This window comes from Crinia signifera, chromosome 3 (assembly GCF_055691185.1).
Source record: "Crinia signifera chromosome 3, ASM5569118v1, whole genome shotgun sequence".
Lineage (NCBI taxonomy): Eukaryota > Metazoa > Chordata > Amphibia > Anura > Myobatrachidae > Crinia > Crinia signifera.
In genome coordinates, this window is record NC_139219.1 from 86,067,977 (window position 1) to 86,091,341 (window position 23,365).

The 23,365-nt window shown below is 44.5% G+C and overlaps 1 protein-coding gene across 5 annotated transcripts in view; it reads right to left on the reverse strand.

Moving 5' to 3' along the window:
- VIT (vitrin) overlaps nucleotides 1–23,365 on the reverse strand; it is a 108,527-nt gene that overhangs the window by 33,903 nt on the left and 51,259 nt on the right. For 3 of the 5 annotated variants that reach the window (XM_083176156.1, XM_083176154.1, XM_083176152.1), the window contains exons 3-13: nucleotides 17,276–17,332; nucleotides 15,587–15,743; nucleotides 13,307–13,440; nucleotides 11,168–11,224; nucleotides 9,479–9,688; nucleotides 6,009–6,059; nucleotides 5,854–5,892; nucleotides 5,706–5,762; nucleotides 4,221–4,268; nucleotides 2,969–3,037; nucleotides 2,819–2,887 (exon numbers count right to left, since the gene is read on the reverse strand). In XM_083176156.1, coding sequence (XP_083032282.1) covers nucleotides 2,819–2,887; nucleotides 2,969–3,037; nucleotides 4,221–4,268; nucleotides 5,706–5,762; nucleotides 5,854–5,892; nucleotides 6,009–6,059; nucleotides 9,479–9,688; nucleotides 11,168–11,224; nucleotides 13,307–13,440; nucleotides 15,587–15,743; nucleotides 17,276–17,332 — 948 coding nt within the window. The remainder of the gene's footprint in view (nucleotides 1–2,818; nucleotides 2,888–2,968; nucleotides 3,038–4,220; nucleotides 4,269–5,705; nucleotides 5,763–5,853; nucleotides 5,893–6,008; nucleotides 6,060–9,478; nucleotides 9,689–11,167; nucleotides 11,225–13,306; nucleotides 13,441–15,586; nucleotides 15,744–17,275; nucleotides 17,333–23,365) is intronic. The other 2 variants (XM_083176153.1, XM_083176155.1) reach the window with 2 other exon arrangements.

Consider the following 23,365-nt stretch of genomic DNA (forward strand, 5'->3'; position numbering starts at 1 on the left):
TCATCATTTTCATGGGGATGCTCATAAAACACTGGGCATCCCCATGGGCGATCCCTATCCCCGCCACCATCTGCCCCAGCCCGCACCAATGTATGCGAATGGCTTGGTGACTATGCAAGTTGCCGAAGGCATCCTCAAAGGAGTCCTGCACATGCGCAGTCCCAAAACCACCGGGACGGGGCCGAACTCATATGTCTATGGTTATGAGGGAGTGAGAGTACTGGCCAGAGAGCTATGTGGGTGCTCCAGGCATACACTCTGCAGTCTGTATAATATCCACCTGGAACATCGTAGGGATACTCTGGTCACTGTTGGCAGCCTGGTGCCAGCACAAGCAGGGCTGTTAGACAAATGCCAGCACTGGGTAATAAAGAGGGGGCATGGCCAAATCTGAATACATGATATGCACTATGAAGTGGAGCATTTCTCCCATATAGCCTCCTTGGCCTCTGGCAGGCTCTGTGAGCAAACTGGGTCCTGAATAATTGGTACTTGCTGCGCCTACCTCTCAGCACCCACAAGAACCATGGGGAGCAGAGAATTGCTTCGGGCTGCTTCAATGTATGTGTCATTTGTTATCAAGACACATCACTCTGGTTTTCTCTTTTATGCACAGATGTGTGTGTGTGTAAATCATATCCCATATAGGGGCCTACTTACCAACTCTATTCTGACCTTAAAACTTGCTGCAATGGCTATTTCCACATGTTAAAAGGCCCCATCCTCTAGTCAGATTTGGCTTGTTTTCGTCAGATTCAGATGGATCTGACAGACCGATCGGACGAAAAAAGCTTAAATCTGAGCTTCCTCAGATCAGATGTGTGGCTGAGTTTCAGATCCATCTGACGAAACAATCCTTGGTGCTGCACCGAAGATCCATCTGATCTGAAGCTGTCCAGGGGTCTATCATAGGTCTGACCATATGCATCAGAAGTGAATAGAGTGATACATCAGCCCAGGGTCAGATCAGATTCCTGGGAGAGTTCAAGGGAAATCTGAAGAGATTTGTAGCTTCAGATATGTCTACATAATTTTTGGGGGGCTTACGACAGATTTAAGTGCATCCAGTATGTTGCCAATAGCAACCATCCCAATATTTTTCAATGGAGATAACATTCCTAGAGCTATTTAACAACTCTGATCACCTTAAGGTGCCCAGACACTAGAACAATTTTTTTGCCGATAATCGGACGCAAATCGGTCTATTGAGGTTGGATGCGCGTTCCTGCGGATCTTTTGCTAAATCTTCGGAATTTACATGCTGCATGAAAGATCAGAAGATTTTGTACTTGTTTCCTAGAACGGCGCCCACGATTTTGATCTTAGGCATCGCAAGGAAAAAAATTGCGTCGGTCGCATCGCATGCGGCCAAAAAATCGCATGCGATGCGACCGACGCGATTACCGCGATTTTACATAGGGAACAATGTTAAATGGCCCAATTGACCCAATTTCACATAGGGAACAATGTTAAATGGCCCACAGACCCCAAATACCCACCCTGAAGTGTGAAATGGCCCCCCCCAATTGTTAACGCCACCCCACGATCAATGTCAACCCGAAGCGTGGCGAGCGCAGCGAGCCCGCGACGGGTGGTGGTACGCGTCCTCCGACCTTTTCATACCCCCACGATCCACGTCGGCGTGGAGTTGAGAATAGAAAGTGGCGAGCGTAGCGAGCGTAGCGAGCCCCTCGAGGGGACGCGGAACACGTGGGGGTGGGATAGTGGGGGTATGAAAAGGTCGGAGGACGCGTACCGCCGCCCCTATGTAAAATCGGTAATCGCGTCGGTCGCATCGCATGCGATTTTTTGGCCGCATGCGATGCGACCGACGCGATTTACATTTTATCATTCATTTCTATTTAAAATCGCGGCCATCGCATCGGTCGCATCGAATGCCATTATAATGGCATGCGATGTACTTGCGATGCCCGCGATGGGCGCCGTTCTAGGAAACAAGTACCGAAGATTTTGTAAAAGATCCATAGGAACGCACATGGGATCTTAAGAGAAAACTTTGGTAAAGATGTGTGCTTCCTGGACGGACAAAAGATTTGAAGGCTAATTTATGCGCACATATTTTGATCGCAGATCTTTCCAGTGTGTGGGCTCCCTAAGTGTGTGTGTGTAAGTGTGCGTGTTTTGGTCTGTAACAATTGATGTGTCTATTTTGTGCCATATACTGAGTATGCCATATCTGAAATGCATATTGTATGCAACTTTTACAGATGCTACTCTAAATGGAGTTGGGAACAAAGTAAAAAAATGCAAGTACAGTAACTATATACCTGGACAAACCAAGTTGCAATGTATGGGTTGCAAATTAAAATTGCCTACTCTTTGGGAGACGCAATGTTTTTTTATGCAGTGAAGTGGGCAGGATGAGATCATACAGGATATTGTGGTACTGGATAATGCAAATCTGCATAATTTAGCTGCACTCCCTATCCCACAGACCCCTGCCCCATGGGGCCTAATGATGTGCAGCCTGGCCCCGCCTCCCAGCAGTGGTAAGATGCATCTGCGTATATTCACTGAACAGAGGGTCAGGGGCATGGCCAACAGCTCTCACAGCTCTAGCTATTTCCCTCACAGCGGCGATAACGGGGGGTGTGGCCTTGCGGGAACATAGGCCATTCCCCCTGGTCGGAGGCCACTCCCTCTATTTTTTGGTGCACTCGTGTTCCTCCTCCACTGTCACCAATGTTGGGAGGCATGGCCTTGTGCTCTTGTGCCATTGCTGTGGCATGATAGTAACCAAATTTACCTCTATGAATATTCTATTTACTGTGAGCAACAGAAACATTCAGCCCTTTACCTTGAGAATCGCGTGTGTCTGAAGACCAGCTATTCCCTGTATTTGGTGCCACGTTACTTCTCTCTGGAACTATGGGCATGGAAATGTTACTATTATAGATAGTTAATCTTAAAAAAAAAAAATTTGTATATTTTCACAATGTTACCATACCTGCTGGTCTGCGTTGTACAACTGGGACATTTACTCGACTAGGACTGCTCCAGTCACGCCTTGGCGCACCTTAGTAATAGAAAATGATGGATGGTCCAAAATTATTAAACACAATATTAAACACAAATAGTCAATAGATACTGTAACTTGTTCTCCACATTGCAATTGCTGCAGATGTATATAATACATTACATACACTTTGACATGAATTGCACATAATATGGCCACAATTACGCTTGCCTTCAGAAAATGGAATGAGAACAGACTGTTAATGCGACTATACACCCATACTCTGACATGTATGCATTTATGTGATCGCCCGCTCCATTGCTTTATCCACAATGGGAGCTGTTATCACTTTCATAGGCATGTACAGAGATTCAATTAAATTGGCACCCATGACTCAGAATAGGTAGTAAACACATGCCCAACATTTCTCTTCTCTGCATACACCTCACTGCCGTCCTGTTGCTACTCACTAAACATAATTATTATTATTATTCTATATACTGGGCGATATATTGTTAATGCTACGGATAACATTGATTTAGTCTAGTGTGTGCGTTCAATGTTGTTACTGATGTGTGAACGATATTGGCCACTGTGTATGCACTATATTGTTCTGCCGCAGCATTGCCAATAATGGGGCAGATGTATTACGCCTTAACAAGAGATAAATGCAAGGGTGATAAGGAGAGATAAACATCCAGCCAATCAGCTCCTTACTGACTTTTTTCAAACACAGGCTGTAACATGGCAGTTAGCAGGTGATTGGCTGGACGTTTATCTCTCCTTGGGGCAGATGTATTAAGCCTTAACAAGAGATAAATGCAAGGGTGATAAGGAGAGATAAATGTCCAGCTAATCAGCTCCTTACTGATTTTTTTCAAACACAGGCTGTAACATGGCAGTTAGCAGGTGATTGGCTGGATGTTTATCTCTCCTTATCACCCTTGCATTTATCTCTTGTTAAAGCTTAATACATCTGCCCCCTTATCATACTTGGATTTATCTCTTGTTAAAGTATAATACATCTGCCCCATAGTTAGCTATATCAGGGGCCGGAGAAACTGCCCGGTGTGTACCCAGCATTACACACATTTGATGGAAGCAGAGACAAGACTGACATCCATTTGTAAGTACTGGAAAGGGTGTAGGCAGTCCTGCTAGCTATGTGCAGTTTGCTAAAACACAAACAAATGCTAGAACATCTTAACATGTGTGTAACCCAGAATCACAACCTGTTACTTACTTGATTGGCTCGCCTTTTCAGCTAAAATCTGCTGGATCCTACTGGCCCCTGTCAGAGGTGGAACCGAAAAATGTCAGTAAATGACTATTGGCAAAAATGAAGAATATGCAGTTTATGTTATGGGAGACATTTGGCCAGGGGTATTTGATATAACAAGTAATGAAGAGCTAACCATATAACTGAAAAGCCTCTCTAAAGAAGTGGAACTTTAAATATTGGACATTTTATATGGTGTTATGGTAACATATATTTGGTAAGGAAAACACAATTAGATTATTTTTATTATTATTTTTATTATTATTTATTCTATAAGCTAAGAAATAATTCTCATTTAACTGCAGAGTAAAAATGTAGAACCAATGATGTTACTGTTTTCTTTGTGCAGCCCCAGGTATGAGCCATTAGCAGAAGAGATTTTTGATATGCACCCTGTAAAATTATTTCTTATTGCTGTTGTACAGATGGAGCCGGCATCAGCCAGCCTGCCCGATCGCCAGATCTCATGTGCTGGCACAGGCTGGCGGACAACGTACCGGCTGACAGGGGACACGCAAGTGGCTCATTCGCTTGTACATCCCAGTCAGCAAAGCGCCCTGAAGCGGGGACCTAAGGCTTCCCTGTATGTCTCCACTTCAGGGAGACAGGCAGGGAGCTGGGGCAGGGTGGTGCAGAGAAGGCAGACGGGCAGATGCCTCCGACAGAACGTCTCGTGCGTGCGCGCCCCATTCTGTCGGAGGACAGTGGCTGGTGGGGGATGGCGCATGGCAATTCTCTCGCCAGGAGACGCTCTAATGTTGTAGTGACTAGAAAATGTGCTTCGGCTACGAATGAGTTTGCAGTTGTGCAGACCGAGGGAAAACCATTCGCAATACCTCACCATCTAATGGTTTTCCCCATGTTCGCGGCTCCGAGTTAGGCCGTGGGGAGAAGGAGGCGGCTGCTGGCATCACCGTCTCTCACAATGGCCGGGCAACGTCTGTGATTTCTGGGGCATGCCCAGAAAATGCCAGTGTGCTGCCCCAGAATTTCCGGCACCTGTCACTCAACTTGCGAGGGGCCGCCATTATTGGCTGTGATCGCACAGCCGGCTCGTGCATGCACGTTTTTCCGATAATCGCTCGGGCAGTGAATTTGCAGCAGAGCGAAGGGGTCTGAATCGGTAAATGCAGATGTGCAGAAACTGATATTCGTCAATATTCCACATTTCTGTGTGTGCGCGCGACCACAGTGCTGATCACAGAGTTATCAAGGAGTGACCTGCACAAAGCAGGAGTGTCCAGACCACTCGTGGGCAGGGCCGCAGCAGCTGCGTGATGTCACATGCAGCGGCCGCAACCTGGAACATGGCCGGCCTGTGCCTAGCTGGGTAGCCATGAGGGCCTTTACCTTTGTTTGGTTAAGTACAGCACAAGTTGCTCAGCTGAGTGTGTGACAAATATTAGCATTATACAGGTCCGGATCTGACATTAAAGGAACGTTTCTTACCTGGATTACTTCTGGGGATTTGGCGACTACTTGAATACGTTGTTGGAGACCTGGCAACTTTAAAACAATGTGTTTTGATTAGTTGTCATTAATAAAAGATTCATCTTGCAGGCGTTACAGTTGTAGAGGAATAGAATATGTGGCATACCTTGGCTTGGTACTCTTGGTGCAGCGGGCACTGCCTGTCCTGCAACAATAATGTATGTAAGTGCTGAGCTGGGCAAAAGTGAACGTTTAACAGATGGATTTCAATACAAAAATGGTCTAAAAAAAGTACAAAAATAATCTCCCCCAGTAACTTACTTGATGAAGCAGCAACAACGGATGTATATGCTGGGTGGATGTTACTCGCAGCTAAGTTGAAAACAAAATGCCAAAATATAAATGGCAAATATTTTGAACAACATAAAATATTCTATTAGCTGACAAATACAGGGACATAATTATATGTATATGGGGGTGGGGGCATAATTATATATCTCTGAACCAGTGCACATACATTTTACATTTACACCCCCCCCCCCCCCATATAAAGTACTGAATAGTAAGCCTCCGCATGCTATTTAAGAGACAGTAAGTACTGATTTGTAAAGTTAAATTCAGCATAGTAAACTACATAACACATGGCGCAAACAAATGAGTATGTCGATGTCTGATAGACAATGTCTAGGTCGGCAGTCAGTAGATCGACACTAAAATGTGTTGAATGGTCAACATGCACAAGGTCGACACCAGCAAATGGTCGACATGGAAAAAGTAGACAAATTAAATGGTTGACATGGTTTTTGAACTTTTCCATTCTTTACCGTCCACGTGTCCACGTGGATAATGAAACAGCGGCACCTGTGACTGAGTTCTATGGAAAAGAAGTAATGAATCATGGTATTTTATGGACATTGATGGGTATGTGTTAATGGCTAGGAAGTCTATGGAGGTTATTCTAGTTCACTCTTTCTGACATATTCCTTCTTAGATGGACAAAACCATGTGCACTGCAGGTGGGGCAGATGTTACTTGTGCAGGGAGAATTAGATTCGGGTGGGGTTTTACTTCAAAGTGAGATCTATATTGCAGTGTAGAAATAAAGCAGCCAGTATTTACCCTGCACAGAAACAAAATAACTCACCCAAATCTAATTCTCTCTGCACATTTTACATCTGCCCCCCTGCAGTGCACATGGTTTTGTCCATCTAAGAAGGAATTTGTCAGAAAGAGTGAACTAGAATAACCCCCTATGTCTGGAATTAGGTTTATCCATTCAGGTAGTATAAATATAGGAACCAGATGCAGACTTATGCCTTGAAAAAGACACTTTACCGTGTCGAAACCGGTTGGCTGTCTGAAGCAGAGGAGGACTTTTGTGACCCTCACCACAACCCCACATCCAGGGACGCCTGTCCTATGGGATAACATCTTCATGCTTTTCCTGTCTGCATTTATTTGTGGGCAAGAATTTATGGTGAGAGTCTTCATTTGTCTAAATCCTGCTCTGTTTGAATAACCTTTTTAATTATTAATAAAAGTTACTGCACTATGGTGATCTCTCCATTCCTTTGAGATAAAATTATTCCTGAGGAGGAAAAGGAGGAATCAATTGGTGACAAGTCTGTATCTCAATTAATTCTACTATCAATGTGGACAATAAACTTTGGTACGAGTTATTATATTTGTGGCCATCTCATCCATTGAAAGTGTTACAGTATCACATTATTGTGTATTTTTCTTCTTTTTCGGGGTTACTACTATGATGTACCGCCAATAATTACGTCATCTAGCGCCTGATGAACTCTCCAATATCGATTGTTGGTATTGAATGACTGGGAATGGTTAAGTGGCCCAAACATGGCTTGCAATGGATCTAGTACACTAATTGGGAGTCCACGTGTTCAGGCGTCGACACTGACACACACAAAAAATCAAGAAAGACTCATGTTGACCTTTCCATGTGTCGACATTTTCCATAGAACCATTTTGCTTGTGTTGACTTTTTGTTAATGTCAACCTTGTTCATGTTGCTGTCTTCAGTTGACCTACTGACAGTTGACCTAGACATTTTCTGTGTCTAGGTGGACTGTATGCCACACCAAAACAATTCAAATTCAGTGCAAAAAAATCATTCTCCAGCATAAGACAAGAATATTGGCCCTTATTCTGGTTGGTGCGGTAATATCCGCGTGCGTTCGTGCCGCCGATGTTTTGTGTCTGCGCATGTGCAGAGGCGTCTCTGCGCATGTGCGAGCAGGACGCACGGCCACATTCCGCATGAAATGTGTACACTACGAACAGGGGGTGGAGAGGGGTGTGAAGGGCTGTTTGGGCTCATTACCATATGTTTAAACCCCGCGTTTTATGGGCGTTCCCATGAAAACGCTGGGCGTACGTATGGTAATGCGGCCGTGACGCACGTGTAGGGGGCGGACATATGACATCGCCGGATGTCAGCTGCCTGCCCAGATCCCTGCTTTTGCACAGAGAAATGCCCGTGTGGTCTGAGGTTGCGGGAGCTGCCTGGCCACTCGGTCCTGCATTCGATGGTCTGCGACCATCGAATGATGGGGGAGGTTCCCTGAGATGGAGGAGGTAATTTCATGAGAAATACACGTGCGGTCCGTTCGGACAGCTTCTTACCGCGTTCGGGCGGAGTTGGCGATCCGTATGGAAGGCGGGGTTTAGGACGCACGGTGCTGGCCGCATATTCAGATCCGGCCGCACCGATCAGAATAAGGGCCATTGTTATACAAAGCTGACTTCATATATTGATATACAAATGAAATAGATCAAAATAAAAGCATTTTTGTAAACATCAGCTACACTAATGATGCCCATTTACTTGCCCAGATACTTTCATCTAAACCTGGTGGTTTAGTACTTGCACTAGAGTGGGGTTTATTTACTAAGATGGGAGTTTTATTGAAGCTGGGATGTTGCCCATAGCAACCAATCCAATCAGAATGTACTTTGTCTTTATTTATCACCTTCTAAAACATAATAGAAAGAATCTGAATGGTTGCCCATAGCAACATCCATCTTCAATAGAACTCCCATCTTAGTAAATAACCCTCAGTGGGTGTAATTTGCAGTATGTAAGCATACTGCACTACTGCATGTGATGTGTAAAACTTCTGTAGGATGTAAGGGACGGTGGCTGGAGAGACACTTGTGTAGGTTGTGGTCAGGGCTGGCTTCACCATGGGCAGCTGCCTGGGGTGCTGGGATCCTTTATGATGAGGACATCCTTGTTGTACATAATGCAGGTGGCAGCTGTGAAACTTCTAAAATGCTACCTCCATGCATTCGCTTGAGGAGCTGGAAATTGGGTTTTGGTGGGGGGTGGTGGAGGGGGTGAAGTAGGTTACAATGCACCCTACTGGGGCTAAAGTCTGCAAAGATTTGTTCAGCTCAGGCTGGAAAGACACTTGTGTGGGCTAGAGAGACAGAAGGGGGGGATGAGGATGTTTGGCATGGACAACACAACACAATGAGAGAAGTGGAGCTTAGAAAAACAAGGCCACATCCTAAAAGTCCTTTGTTCACCTAAAGGCCCTTTAGGTGAAACACCAATTCCATGTGTATCTAATTGCTGCACTCCTGTCTGATGCGAGTTTAGATGATCCCATCAGGACATTATAGTTACAGAATTTTTATGCCACAGTTCTGTGCTAAATCATGTATGACATTTGTCACAAATCTAATTTATATACAAACATTATTAACAACCAGACATTTCATATTGGCATAATAATAATGTTATGATTTTATCCCAACATACCGACCTGAATCTCTTGCCCGTACCAGTGGTGGTCTTGTCCTAGCTGTAGTAGTTGTAATGGTGGTGGTGGTTACAGTTGTGGTGGTTGTAGGCCTTGGTGTTGTAGTGGGTTGTGTTGTAGGTTCCGGTGTAGTGGTGGGAGGGGTGGTGGTTGCAACTGTCGTTGCAATTGTTGTAGATACAATCGGGGGCCGCACTTCTCTATGTACAACTTCTAAATGAGACAATGTCATTATTATTATTATTATTATTATTTTATTTAAGTTTAATATTAAGGGTCCATAGTGTTTGCTTTGAACTTCTTAGCTTCTGACTATTGCAACTGATATGCTATTTAGGCCACCTGGCCTTATGCAGCACATATAGGGCCTGATTCAGAGTTGATTGCAAATGCAAAATCTTTCTCAAATGGGCAAAACCAAGAGAGAGTTAGATTTGGGTGGGGCGAGTTCAAATATAATTTGAAATCTAACTTGCAGTGTAAAAAAAAGCAGCCAGTATTTACGCTGCACAAAAACAAAATAACTTATCCAACTCTAACTCTCTGTGCACATGTTGCATCTGCCCCACCTGCAGTAAACATGGTTTTTCCCATTTTAAAAAGATTTTGTATTTGCGATTAACTCTAATTGTTATAGATAATATCATAAGATTTAAAGATATTACATTATTTAGGCTGGTTTCTGCACCCTGATCTGGGTTATTCCCAGCACTTTTATTGTGATAGTGCTCAGTGGTACTCAGAACTGGCAAATTTTTGTTGATATAAATGTTACTGTAAGTGCAGGTTGTGATCTTGCATGCGATACATCCCATCACTAATCACATGCATAGCAGCATTTACTAATACCGTTTGCTTGAATAAATGCAAATATAAACATAAATGGCAGCTTTTCCTGCTGACTTTTGCGCTATGAAAACTGTCAGGTTTATGACCCAGGGTCATTCTGTGCTTGTGGAGCGGCCGTCAAGATCCGTTATAGCCATCTATGAAAGTTTTGCTTAATGGAGCTTAATACAGAAGCAGCACTGCCATTGGTGCAGAAGGTGCATTGCATTGGGGCCCCTGAGCACTAAGGGACGTATTGCTGCCCAGACCAGCAATGACATCATGGGTTGGGGTAGAGGAGGGGGATGCTAAATATATTTTTGCATCTGGGCCCACAACTCACATTGAAAATAAACATTGGTTACCCCTAAACATAGCACTATACATTGAGCCAAAGTTTACACATGGCCAAAAGCTTCAATAAATTCTAAATATGTATAATATAAAATATAAAAAAATATTTAAAAAGTTTTCTTAACTAAATATGAATGATCATTAATATTAAAGGCCCACACACACTGGGAGACTTTAAGCTGAAAGCAGCTCAGTTTTGCTGTTTCAGCCGCTTTCAGCTCAGAATCTGCCCAATGTTTACAGGCCAGCGATGAGCGGTGATTGCTGATGCGTGCTCCCGCATAATTGCCGACGGCAGGCGCTCATCGGCTGGTATTACCAGCAGATGAGCAACGTGGTGGACGGTCTCCATAGCATCCTGCTATGGAAAGTCGTTCAACCCCTGTGAAAAATCAGCGATTTTCACATCATCAGTGTGTATGAACCTTAATAATGCCTTTGCATTATAAACACGTGTATTTGAAAACATATGGAGATCACTGTTGTTTACCAATTTGAACAAAAACTTACCTACTTCAACGTATTCAAGAACAGTGGGATAAGAGACGCCTTTCTTCCCTTTACCTTCTGGGAACAAACACCAAAAAGAACTATTAAACAATCATTCTAAGATTACTAATATTATTAATAAACTCTGTTAGCTTTTTCTAAAACTAAGGGGCTATGTACAAAAATTTAGCATCTGTCACAGATCAGTTCATTATCGACCTTCTCAGTAGCTCTATAGTCACGCAGCATGGCCACTGACGGTCCCAGTTACTGACTTAGGCCAGGGTTGCCTACTTTTCTAGTCTCCTCTTCGGGAGAAACCTGAAGAGGAGACACAGCAGCACTTCGGGGAAATGGGGGGCTTGAGCATGATGTCATCAAGCCCCGTCCCTAGGACTGCAAATAAACAGATTTGCATATCTCCATGGAGAGGGCGGGGTTAAAATGACACAATTATGACATTTTAGAAATGCTGTAGTATTTAAATGCCGCAGTCAGGGGGTGACGCGTTTCCGGAGGGCCGGGAGTGGGACCCAATATTTGGGAGCCTCCCGATTTAGACATATGTGCAGTCTGGCAATAATTGCTCAATATGTGAAAATATCAGGTCTGCGTACAACTCTGAATCAGGCGGATATTTGACTGTTATGCAGTAGACAAAACAGCATACATTTTCCTGTGCAATTCTACAGAAACAATTTACACTGTTTATTGTACTGTTTCTGAATTGCAAAGAGTCGTGCAGAAGTTAGTGGGCCCCCTAAAGTTATATATTAAGTATAAAAGGTTTCCATCCCGCACTCGTTACTTCTTAGTATCTACATAAGTATAATGGATGTGTGTGTATGTATGGGTGTTTCAAGATAACTCTGGAACACGTTAACTAATCGTCTTCAAACTGGCGCTGAAAGTGGGCCACAGAATAATAGGGTGTGGTCAATGGGAGGGGCGTGGCCACATCCCTGAAGAATATTTTTTTGCAGGGGGTGCGGGATGTGTGCTGGCCCACAGGATGCTGCTGCAGCTGCCTCTCTCCTCCATTCTGCACTCAGCACTGAGCAGCATGTGCTGAGTGGGGGAGAGAGAGCAGAGGCTGCGGCAGCCTCTGCTCTCTACTCTAAATGCCCAGTCTCTGCATTGGGGGAGGGGGGGTATGGGACCAGGGTCCCTCCAACAGACCCGGGCCCGGGTAAAATAGACATTAGGGCCGATGCAGAGTTCTGTTTCAGTAGTATGTGTGCCCAGGTTACACCAGGTACAACATATGGCCCATACACTTATGTCTATGTTATTTGGCTCCAAAGAAAGTGAACAACACATGTCGACCATGTGACCGGCGCTCTAACGCTGGTGTCTAACTTCCATTACTGTCACTCTAACGCTGGTTTCTAACTTCCCTTACTGTTGCTGTAACGCTGTCGTCTAACTTCCATTACTGTCGTTATAACGCTGTCGTCTAACTTCCCTTACTGTCGCTCTAACGCTGGCATCTAACTTCCCTTACTGTCGCTCTAACTCTGTCGTCTAACTTCCATTACTGTCGCTCTAACACTGTTGTCTAACGTCCATTATTGTCGCTCTAACGCTGGCGTCTAACTCCCATTACTGTCGCTCTAATGCTGGCATCTAACTTCCATTACTGTCAATCTAGACGTGGTCGACTAACTAGACAGGTTTTACCATAACATTGTCAATCTAGACATCTTCGATCCGTCGACCGTATATATATATCCTCTCCATATAAATTTCATACACAAATACATATACAGAGCACTTTTAGGTAAGTTACCTTATGGAAATGTACACAGATCTCGCTACATCAGCCCATTCACTTAAAATAATTCTAATATTTTAACTAAATGGCACATATGTAGCTTAGGGTAGATGTATGAAGCAGTGATAAGGGAGGAGAAGTGATAAAGTGCCTGGTACTTTATCACTGGCCAATCAGCTCCTGACTGTTAAGTTACAGGCTGGGTTTAAAAAGGGACAGTTAGGAGCTGATTACCAGGCACTTTATCACTTCTCCTCCCTCATCACTGCTTCATACATCTACCCCTTAATGTAAAGATACTATAGCAATTGTAAAACACAACCAAACAGAAACTGGTAAAATGGTAGAGCAACAGATTTCTAGGTCAGTAATTTGTTAGCTATTACCTCCTACAACAAAGGACTCTTTCCAGCGTGGAAGGGACAGTGACCGCACACCATTGGAGAAACTTCCCTTGTAGCCAGACTGCCCAGCTACCTTCCGCACAAGAACCTTTCCTCCTGAGTTGTCAATGACACCACTGGCAAAGACACATTTATGTTATTCTCAATTTAAACTGATAGGTAAAACTCACATATGGATTCTTAGATGTTACCTTAAATGCAAGTTTGAGAGTAATTATAATTTATTATTATACAGTATTATTTTATTATAATCTTATGAAAGAGCATAACATTGACAAAAGATGTTAGATTTATATTGCCCAAACACTGGCATGGGCAGATGCATGGGGGAAGGTGCATGAGGAGGAGGGTGTATGTGGAGGGTTCCAGCTGCCTGGAAACCCCACTACCCTGATACTGCCAGAGGCTTGAAGACCATGGAGCTGTGGCTATAACAAGGGCACGGAGCTACTGCACATGCTCAGTAGCAGCATCTCTGCTGTGTGTAGGAATGTGGGAACCTGCCAGAGACATAAGAGATCAGCTGTTAGCAAGAAGAGACTGGTGTCTTAACATGAGGTGGCAGAGTATGTGCTTACAAAGCTCAGTTGTGCCTCCGACAGTACTTCTTCTATCATATATGAAGTAGTACATCCACTGCACTTTGGGCCTGATTCAGACTTGATCACTGGGCTGCAGGTTTTCGGAGTCCAGCGATCAGGTAAATGCCACCCCGCACAGGTAAAATCCCACCCATGTGTTTGGCTGCGAATGCGATCGCAGTGATACAAAGTATGGGAAAACCAATCGCAATCACTCACCATTGAATGGTTTCCCCACTGTTCACAGCACTGAGTAAGCCAGGACGGTACTTGTTTCCTAGCACGGTGTCCATCGCATCGTATACCATTACACTAAATAAGGTATATGATGGTATGCGATGCGATACGATATTGTACAATAAAATATTGCATCGTATGCCATTGTATGGCATACGATGCGATCGTATACGATTTTTGATTGTACAAGCACCCTGATGGGTCCTTACAATATTAAATGGCAACCCCAGGATCAACGGCAACCCAAAGTGTGGCGAGCATAGCGAGCCCGCGAGGGGCGGCAGTACGCGTCCTCCGACCTTTTCATACCCCCACTATCCACATCGGCTTGGAGTTGACTTTAGATAGTGTGGCAAGCGCAGCAAGCCACAGAGCCGGAAGTGTGGAGAGCGCAGCGAGCCCCGCGAGGGGACGCGGAATACATGTGAAGTAATATGCGTGCGCTCGCCACGCTTTGGGCTCGGTGACTCGCTGCGCTCGCCACACTATGTAAAATCAACTCCACGCCGACGTGGATAGTGGGGGTATGAAAAGGTCGTAGGACGCGTACCGCCGCCCCTCGAGGGCTCGCTGCGCTCGGCATGCTTTGGGTTTGCGCTTCGGCTTTGCGTTGATAGTGGGGGTGGCATGGTCTTCCATCTGCAGTCAGTATACTGTAGATTTCAGCACTTAATACTAATACCATGCTGGGAGCAATAGATCCATCTGAAACAGAGGTTCCTTTGATATTTGCACAACTTGGGATGGGACGGAACTCTGGTTACATGCCTACAACACATCCATGACACTCCCACAACATGGCTCATTTGTGACCTCCTCAATTATTACTGCTCAGATGCTGCTTAGATGCCCATTACATGGATGGAGAGAAAAAGTGGGACACTCGGTATAGGGCAGAGAGTAACGTACATAGGCAAGTAGGACACATAGAATACTGCAGAGAAACACAGAGCTGGACGTGATGCAGAATCATCCCACTGTGTCCAGTCTGTGGTTTCAGCAATTGTTCTCAATAGAAAGATAGATTATATATGGCAGAATCATTTTCATAGGCTGACTAGATTTCTGGAATTGCTTTTTAAATAAATATATTTGGATCATTAAGACCATTGGTTTGGACTCACATATCTAGCTATGATTGAGGAATTTGGTCCTAATGACACCTTTGCTGAATTTGCACTGTACACAAACAACACACAAACCAAGCAGAACAATACTCTCTATTCCTCATTGGTTAAGTAAGTCACGGTGACCCAGCTGAGTACACACATACACAAACAAACAACTGTACAGCCTTTCTGCCTTGTGATATTCCACAGCAGATCTGATAATACTGTATCTATCATGTGGATTTGTTCCTTTTATCAATTTGAAGAAAGCTTTACAGTATATTGCTGATCACGTGTACAAATAAATGACTTATCAGACATTCAAACCTGCAGACCTGTGGATTGCAGCCATGCAGATGCTGGAGAAAGAGGCATATATGTCTGTGCCATAAACACGATGCTTCCCATCTTGGCATCCAGCAGGACATTTTGCAAGGAATTCTGGGTTGACTATCTTCCCTGCTTTGATGTCACAGTCAATGTGAGGCGCATCTGTGCAAATAAACAATAAGGTTTATGCCCATACTGTAGGTCTGGAGCAGTGTGCAGAGCCTTTAGTAACCTCACCCTACCCTACTCAGGTATTTCAATCAGACCCTTTGCCACAGGTGTATATAGGCCAAGCCAAAAAGGGGTCATTTTACATTATAAAGAGAGTGCACCGGAATACATATACAATTTTTTTTTTAAACTGATATAATAACAATTAAAATGTCTGAAATACAAAACATAAATACAGTATCTGACGACATGGACACCATATAAGTGCTTTGGGCACGGTGCCTCGCTGCGCACAAGATACAATTATATTACCACTCTATGCCCACTTGGATAGCATGAAAAAGTGTTGACCATGTCTATGTCGACCATAAGCTTGTGTCGATCTTTTGACAATGTCGAAATTGGGGATGCCGACCATTTCAAAGCTTAGACATAGTCACTGTCGACCAATAGTGGTCGACCTAGACATTGTCTACTCAGTGACCGCCTACCTGCTTGACCTCCACCACACACTGTGTTTGCTCACCGCTTTTATAAGGCTGTATGACATGTGGACATTAGTAGATAGAGCAGTCCCCATGCTGGGTAAGTATCTTTTGTCTCACAGAGGTCCTGGTGCAGCAGGAGAGGGAGAACACGACCAGCACCGTTAGAGCAGATCAAGCATGCAGCCTCATTTGCAAAGGTTTGTGGTACAAAATAGGTGGTCTTGACAACTCAGTGACCTCCACTACAGAAATTCAGACATGAAGCAGAAGACCACATACATTCACAGAGCGAGGTCAACAACTACACAGACACATAGGGGTCGGTCCTATTAGCCAAAATTACTGCACCGGATGCACTTTACAACAGAAGGAATTTGCACTAAAGCATTTGATGCCCCATAAGCGTGCGAGCAGGGTAAAATTTTAGGGTTTGAAGTTTTGAACTAGGCCCCTTATCTCCAGTAAAGGGAAATCTTAATGCTTCTGCATACCAAGACATTTTGAACAATGCCATGCTCTGTGCCAACAGTTTGGGGAAGGCCCTTTTCTATTCAAACTTGACTGTTACCCAGTGCACAAAGCAACGACTATAAAGACATGGGGGGGATATTCAGGCCCGATCGCTTCTGTGTGAATTTGCACAGCAACCGATTATGGAAAGATTGCGCATACGTACAGTTCAAAGCGTGCATGCGCGAGGTCTAAAAAATCAGCAATACTCATAAACGGTATAAGGAAATTCAACTGAACTGTTGGAGTCAGCATACATAATACAATATTGACTGTAAGGAAGGTTGTTAATAAATTAGAAAATACCCAAATAAACTTATTTTGATAGGTATTTTTACTTGAAATTTGTACAAAAAAGGAATATTAATTATAAATGACATGCATGTCTTATACAGCAAATTATAATGTTGTTTTAAATCAATAAGACCATTAGGTGGCACTGTGGTTGTTTAAAAAAAGAGAACAAGATATTACACATTGTACGTTGTATAAAATATACATTCATACTACATGAACAAAACATACGTTGCCTGTTCTTTTTATTCTTCTTGGAAGATACACAAGTACAAGCCAGGATCAAAACTAAGGGAGAAAAAAGAAAAACTAATTCAATATGTATACATAATATATTTAATTTATAATGTATGTCTTTTGATAAGTGATTATGATACTTTACTATGGGCAAACTAATCAGAATAGGACAGATACCATCTTGTTCAAGATAAAGGGGCTCATTGGGCTTACTTTTACATGTACGGAAGAATGGTTTATCATAGCCCATATACAGATCCCAACTTTACAGATCGGGAAAAACAGGGCCAGACTGCCCATCTGGCACGTCTGGCTTATGCCAGAGGAGGCGATAACATATGCTCCTAGTTTGCTGCTAGTCATCGTTGTTATCAGGCACCTGTCCTGAGAGAAGCCCTAAAGAAGATGCAGCAGGCTGCTTTGAGGGGTGGGGCTGGACTACGTTGCCACTAGACCCCATCCTCAAGAACCCCCTCAAAACAGTGGAGATGGTGGTGGACTTCTGAAGGAAACCAAATGCCATGCACCCACTCATAATATCTGACAGAGTGGTGTCTATGGTCGACTCCTTCAAATTCCTAGGTACAAAGATTTCCTGTGAGCTCAAATGGGGGCCCAATATTACAACAACTGTCAAGAAGGCCCAGCAGCGGTTGTTCTTCCTGAGGCAACTCAAGAAATTCAACATCCCGCAGGAGCTGCTGCTCATATTCTACACTGCCATAGTGGAGTCTGTTCTATGCTCCTCAATCACAATCTGGTATGGAGATGCAAACGAGAATGACAGACGAAAGTTGCAAAGGGTGGTGAGGATGGCAGAAAAAGATCATCGGGGCGGACCTCCAAACGGTCCAAGAGCTATACCTAGCCAGGGTCAAGAAGCGGGCAGGGAAGATCTCGGCGGACAAGCTACACCCTGGCCACAACCTGTTTGAACCCCTTCCGTCAGGCAGGCTCTATAGGTCCATCCCAGCATGGACGGCAAGAACCAGGAAAAACTTCTTCCCAATAGCTGTCCACCAACTTAACAATTCTGAACGTCCCAAATTCTAACTTGAACTGTTCCATTTACGTGAAATGTATATGATGTATGTTATGCCCCTCCTATCTCCCCCCCCCTTGTGTTCCCTGCTTGATGCTGCACTGTTACCACAAAAAATTCCAAGTATACGCAAGTATAAATGGCCAATAAAGCTGATTCTGATTCTGAAATGTCCGTGATTTACTGGTTCTTGGATGCAATTGTGTATTGTATCCCTGCCTCTTTCACACAACTACAAAGTCTGTAAGCATTTATTTTATCCACATCCTGACCACTTCACTTTTCTCTATCCCAAAAAGTCTCTTGCAGTTTCCAGGAGGGTAGGCTCATTTACTCAGTTGAGTAAATACACCCATTGTACATTTTGCCTCTGAGAGTATGCCCCTTCACATACTTAACAGGAGAGTGAGAGTGGGCGCTCTACCTCGGTTGCCGGCTGCTAAGTCTGGTTTGTCCAAACCCAGGGTAAGTTAAATAACAAGAAGGTGACTAGCGCTCAGGCTATAACTTGATAACGGAGATGATATCTAGTGTGGTACAGCTTGCGTGTAAAGCAGGGTTATAAATAACAACAGTGTGCCAGTATAATGAAAGCAAAGGTGTTTATTGTCATTTAGTAAAAAATGACATCCAATGGTGGGGGGTGGGGGTGGTGAGGGATGGGAGCCCTCTATAGGAGGGGTGTGGGGGGCTGGTGGTGGCTGCAAGAGCCAGAGTCCAGAGTCTTACAGTAAAAAGTCACACAAGCACACTCCGTTTCACCTCCTGCGGTGAACACAGTCTGTGTGCTGGGTTGAGATGGATGCTGTGGAGATATTAGTGCACAGAGAAATCGTTTGGCTGAAGATGGTAGGTCACAGTCTTATCATAGGGTCATGGTAAGTGTCCAGGTGTCGCTCAGGTTAAAGAGCGTCCTCTCTGCTGGCCAAGCGGTGCACCTAACACTTACCTGATACCGCTGATGTCCTCAATCCTTCCGTCCCTCGCCGCTTCGCCGCTGAGTGGACTGTATCCTGCTGGTGTCTGCACAGCCGTGCAGATCACCAGTGAGTAACCGCGTCGCTTCAACAGAGACAGAAGTACTTTCGGGTCCCGCTGGCTTGCGTTCGCCGGGTGCTCCTGATCTCTGGAGTAACTCGGGCTGCACTCCCAGAGGGGAGGAGGCTTGTTGTAGATGGCTGTGTATGAGGTGCTGTCCCAGCACCTCATCCCGAGCCGAGTTACTCCAGAGATCAGGAGCACCCGGCGAACGCAAGCCAGCGGGACCCGGAAGTACTTCTGTCTCTGTTGAAGCGACGCGGTTACTCACTGGTGATCTGCACGGCTGTGCAGACACCAGCAGGATACAGTCCACTCAGCGGCGAAGCGGCGAGGGACGGAAGGATTGAGGACATCAGCGGTATCAGGTAAGTGTTAGGTGCACCGCTTGGCCAGCAGAGAGGACGCTCTTTAACCTGAGCGACACCTGGACACTTACCATGACCCTATGATAAGACTGTGACCTACCATCTTCAGCCAAACGATTTCTCTGTGCACTAATATCTCCACAGCATCCATCTCAACCCAGCACACAGACTGTGTTCACCGCAGGAGGTGAAACGGAGTGTGCTTGTGTGACTTTTTACTGTAAGACTCTGGACTCTGGCTCTTGCAGCCACCACCAGCCCCCCACACCCCTCCTATAGAGGGCTCCCATCCCTCACCACCCCCACCCCCCACCATTGGATGTCATTTTTTACTAAATGACAATAAACACCTTTGCTTTCATTATACTGGCACACTGTTGTTATTTATAACCCTGCTTTACACGCAAGCTGTACCACACTAGATATCATCTCCGTTATCAAGTTATAGCCTGAGCGCTAGTCACCTTCTTGTTATTTAACCTTCACATACTTACCTATTCTCCTGGAATGGCTATTGAAATTTCCTACAGTTGGCTTTGCCCAGATGGCATGGTATAGCGGGGGCCGGGAACACAATGACACAAACTTGCCATGAGACACTCAGCAGCATTGCCCACTGATGCTGCACCACTTATCCTGCTGTGCCCACCTCATTGCCACCTCCAGGAGGGGGCAGCCAGAAAGTCAGCAAAATTTTTTTGCCTCTCTACTCATAAGTGTAGATGCCACATTTCTGTGTACCCATTTCCTGAGCTTGGGCAGTGCCAGTATATGCAGAATATGCTCTTCAAACTGGCAGGCATTCAACTCTGCATCAGTTACAAAAGACATGTTTTGATGAACAACAATTAGCATAAAGATACTGGACCTGAGTGGAGCCTATATTCAATATAAATTGTACAGCAAAAAGCCAAATTGTGCATCTGCCCCCCCCCCCCCCCATACACTGATCCCTGCACATATACAATATCTATCACTGCACCTATACCATATGTGCCAGGCTTACATCATACATACGCCAATATACACATATGCACACAACCAGACCACAGACATAAAAATGAAAGCAGTAAACCATTTATAAAATGTGCATACAAAATCCAAAACTGTGTGCTGGACCTATGAAGAAAGCACATATTAGCTTCTGGACCTATGAAGAAAGCACCTATTAGCTTCTGGGCTTATGAAGAAAGCACCTATTAGCTTCAGGGTAATCTCGGGGTACAAAATCCCGACGCCGGAATCCCGACCGCCGAAATCCCGACAAGGGGGGGAGGGGGGGGTGGCGTGGATTGTCCCCCCTTGCGGGCTCGCTGCGCTCGCCACACTGCGGGCCCGGTGCCTCGCTACGCTCAGCACACTAATTTATTCTCCCTCTATGGGTGTCGTGGACATCCATGGAGGGAGAAAGTGTCGGGATTTCGGAGGTCGGGATTTCGGCGGTTGGGATTCCGGCGTCGGGATTTTGAATGCCGGGAATCCGACCGCCGGGATTTGAACTGCATCCCGTCTAGGAAGTGATAATTAAAAGAAATCCTGACATGTAGTAATAAATAATCATGGGTTAGATCAGTGATGGCTAACCTTGACACTCCAGCTGTTGGTGAACTACACATGCCAGCATGCCCTGCTACAGTTTTACTATTTGGCCATGCTAAAACTGATGCAGGGCATGCTGGGATGTGTAGTTCAACAACAGCTGGAGTGTCAAGGTTATCTATCACTGGGTTAGATGATAAGAAACCACCATATATCACTTTGAGAACACCATTTGGGGAAAAAATTATATATTCTCATAGTTACACTCGTCTAGTGTTATTATAAAAAAAGGGATACTCTGACTGTCGTGGAACAAAGTTACTGATGGTGGGACACTGTTAGGCTGGGTATACACTAGAGACTATGGGCAAAATGTAGTAAGCTGGCTATTCAGGTTTGGTAGCTAGGGACTGGAGATTAGTGGAAGTGGTACCAATGTTTAAAAATGGGTAAAAGGGAAGACCCGGTAAATTACAGACCAGCGAGCCTAACATTGGTTGTAGGAAAAATATTTGAGGGAATATTAAGAGATGGCATCCAAGAATATTTAATGCAAAATAATATAATCAGCAGGAACCAACATAGGGTTGTAAAGGTTTGCTTGTGCCAAACTAACCTGATCAGCTTCTATGAGGAAGTTAGTATGAACATAGAAAAAGGCAATGCAATCAACGTGGTATACATGGATGTTCAACATGGTGCTTTACAAGAGGATGATCCACAAAACGGAGCTATTGGGACTAGGGGAAAGAATTTGTATATCGGTGGAAAACTGGCTTTTTGACAGAGAACAGAGAGTGGCTTTAAATGGTACCTGTTCAAATTTGATATCAGTACCAAGTGGGGTACCCCAGGTTTCGGTGTTAGGGACACTTCTATATAACATACTGTATTTATCAGCAATATACAGGATGGTATATTAAGCAAAGTGTCCATCTTTGCAGGTGTTAAATTGAGCAGAGTGATTAAAACACATCAGGATGTATCCATGCTACAGAGGGTATTAAACAAACTGGAGGAGTGGCCAGATAAATAGGGCAGATAAATAGACAATGCCTTTGTATGATTATGCATCTTGGGAAAATAATCAGTGTGCCAGCTACAATCTTAATGGGGTAGAGATAGGAGCATTGGAAATGGAAAAATAAGATACTAGCGTGTATAAAAAGGGGTATAGAATCAAGGGATGACACTGCAATTGTGCCACGCTTTAAGACACTAATTAGGCCTCTTCTTGAATTCGGAGTACTGTTCTGGGCACATTTTAAAAATTGCATCCTATTACATCTGGCCAAGGACACATCTACAATTTTCCTGTTCTACGCACTAATCAGTTATCACTATTGTCTCCACTGCTACAAAAATCACAGTTCTGAAAACACAGTTCTCGGTTTGCCCGCAGTCCGCGTATACACCAAGCCCCGGAATGTGATAGATTCCAGGACTAAGATGCGTTGGAAAACACCATCTTACGATCTGCATTGCCCATAGAAGTCTATGGGCTTCTATCGTGGCTCCATGCTCTGATGGATCCAACCAGATCCCTCCCAGTATCTCGTGTGGGATGCGTCACTGGACGCATGCACAGATAAGATTCCGGGTCCTAAACCAGGAAGTCCTGGCGACACAAAGGACAACTCTTACCATACCAGCTGTTCTTTGCTAAAATCTTCATGCATACATCGGAGAGTGGCGGCAAGCATTGCCACTTGCTTGCTGCATTCTGCCCAATATGTAGTATTAATACATGGGTAATGGAGCCTTTAAAGCAGAGGTGGAGTTTGCCATTGTAGACCTGGATATGGGTTATTGGGTCGAGCAAACTAAGGTCAACAAACTTTAGGACGACACAGAAAAAGTTTGACATGGCTTTAGGTCAACAGGGTTATTAGGTCAACACAAGCATTCAGTTGACATTCAAACAGACTTTTTTGTCTCTAATGTCAACACAGACAACAATGACACAGAAAAAGTGCACTGCGTCTTCTAACTACGCTCGGCACACTATTTTATTATCTCTCCACGTCATAGTGGATGGTAGGGCACTTTCACATGCTTGTGGACCTTATGACTGTCGATCTAGTGACCATATCCCGT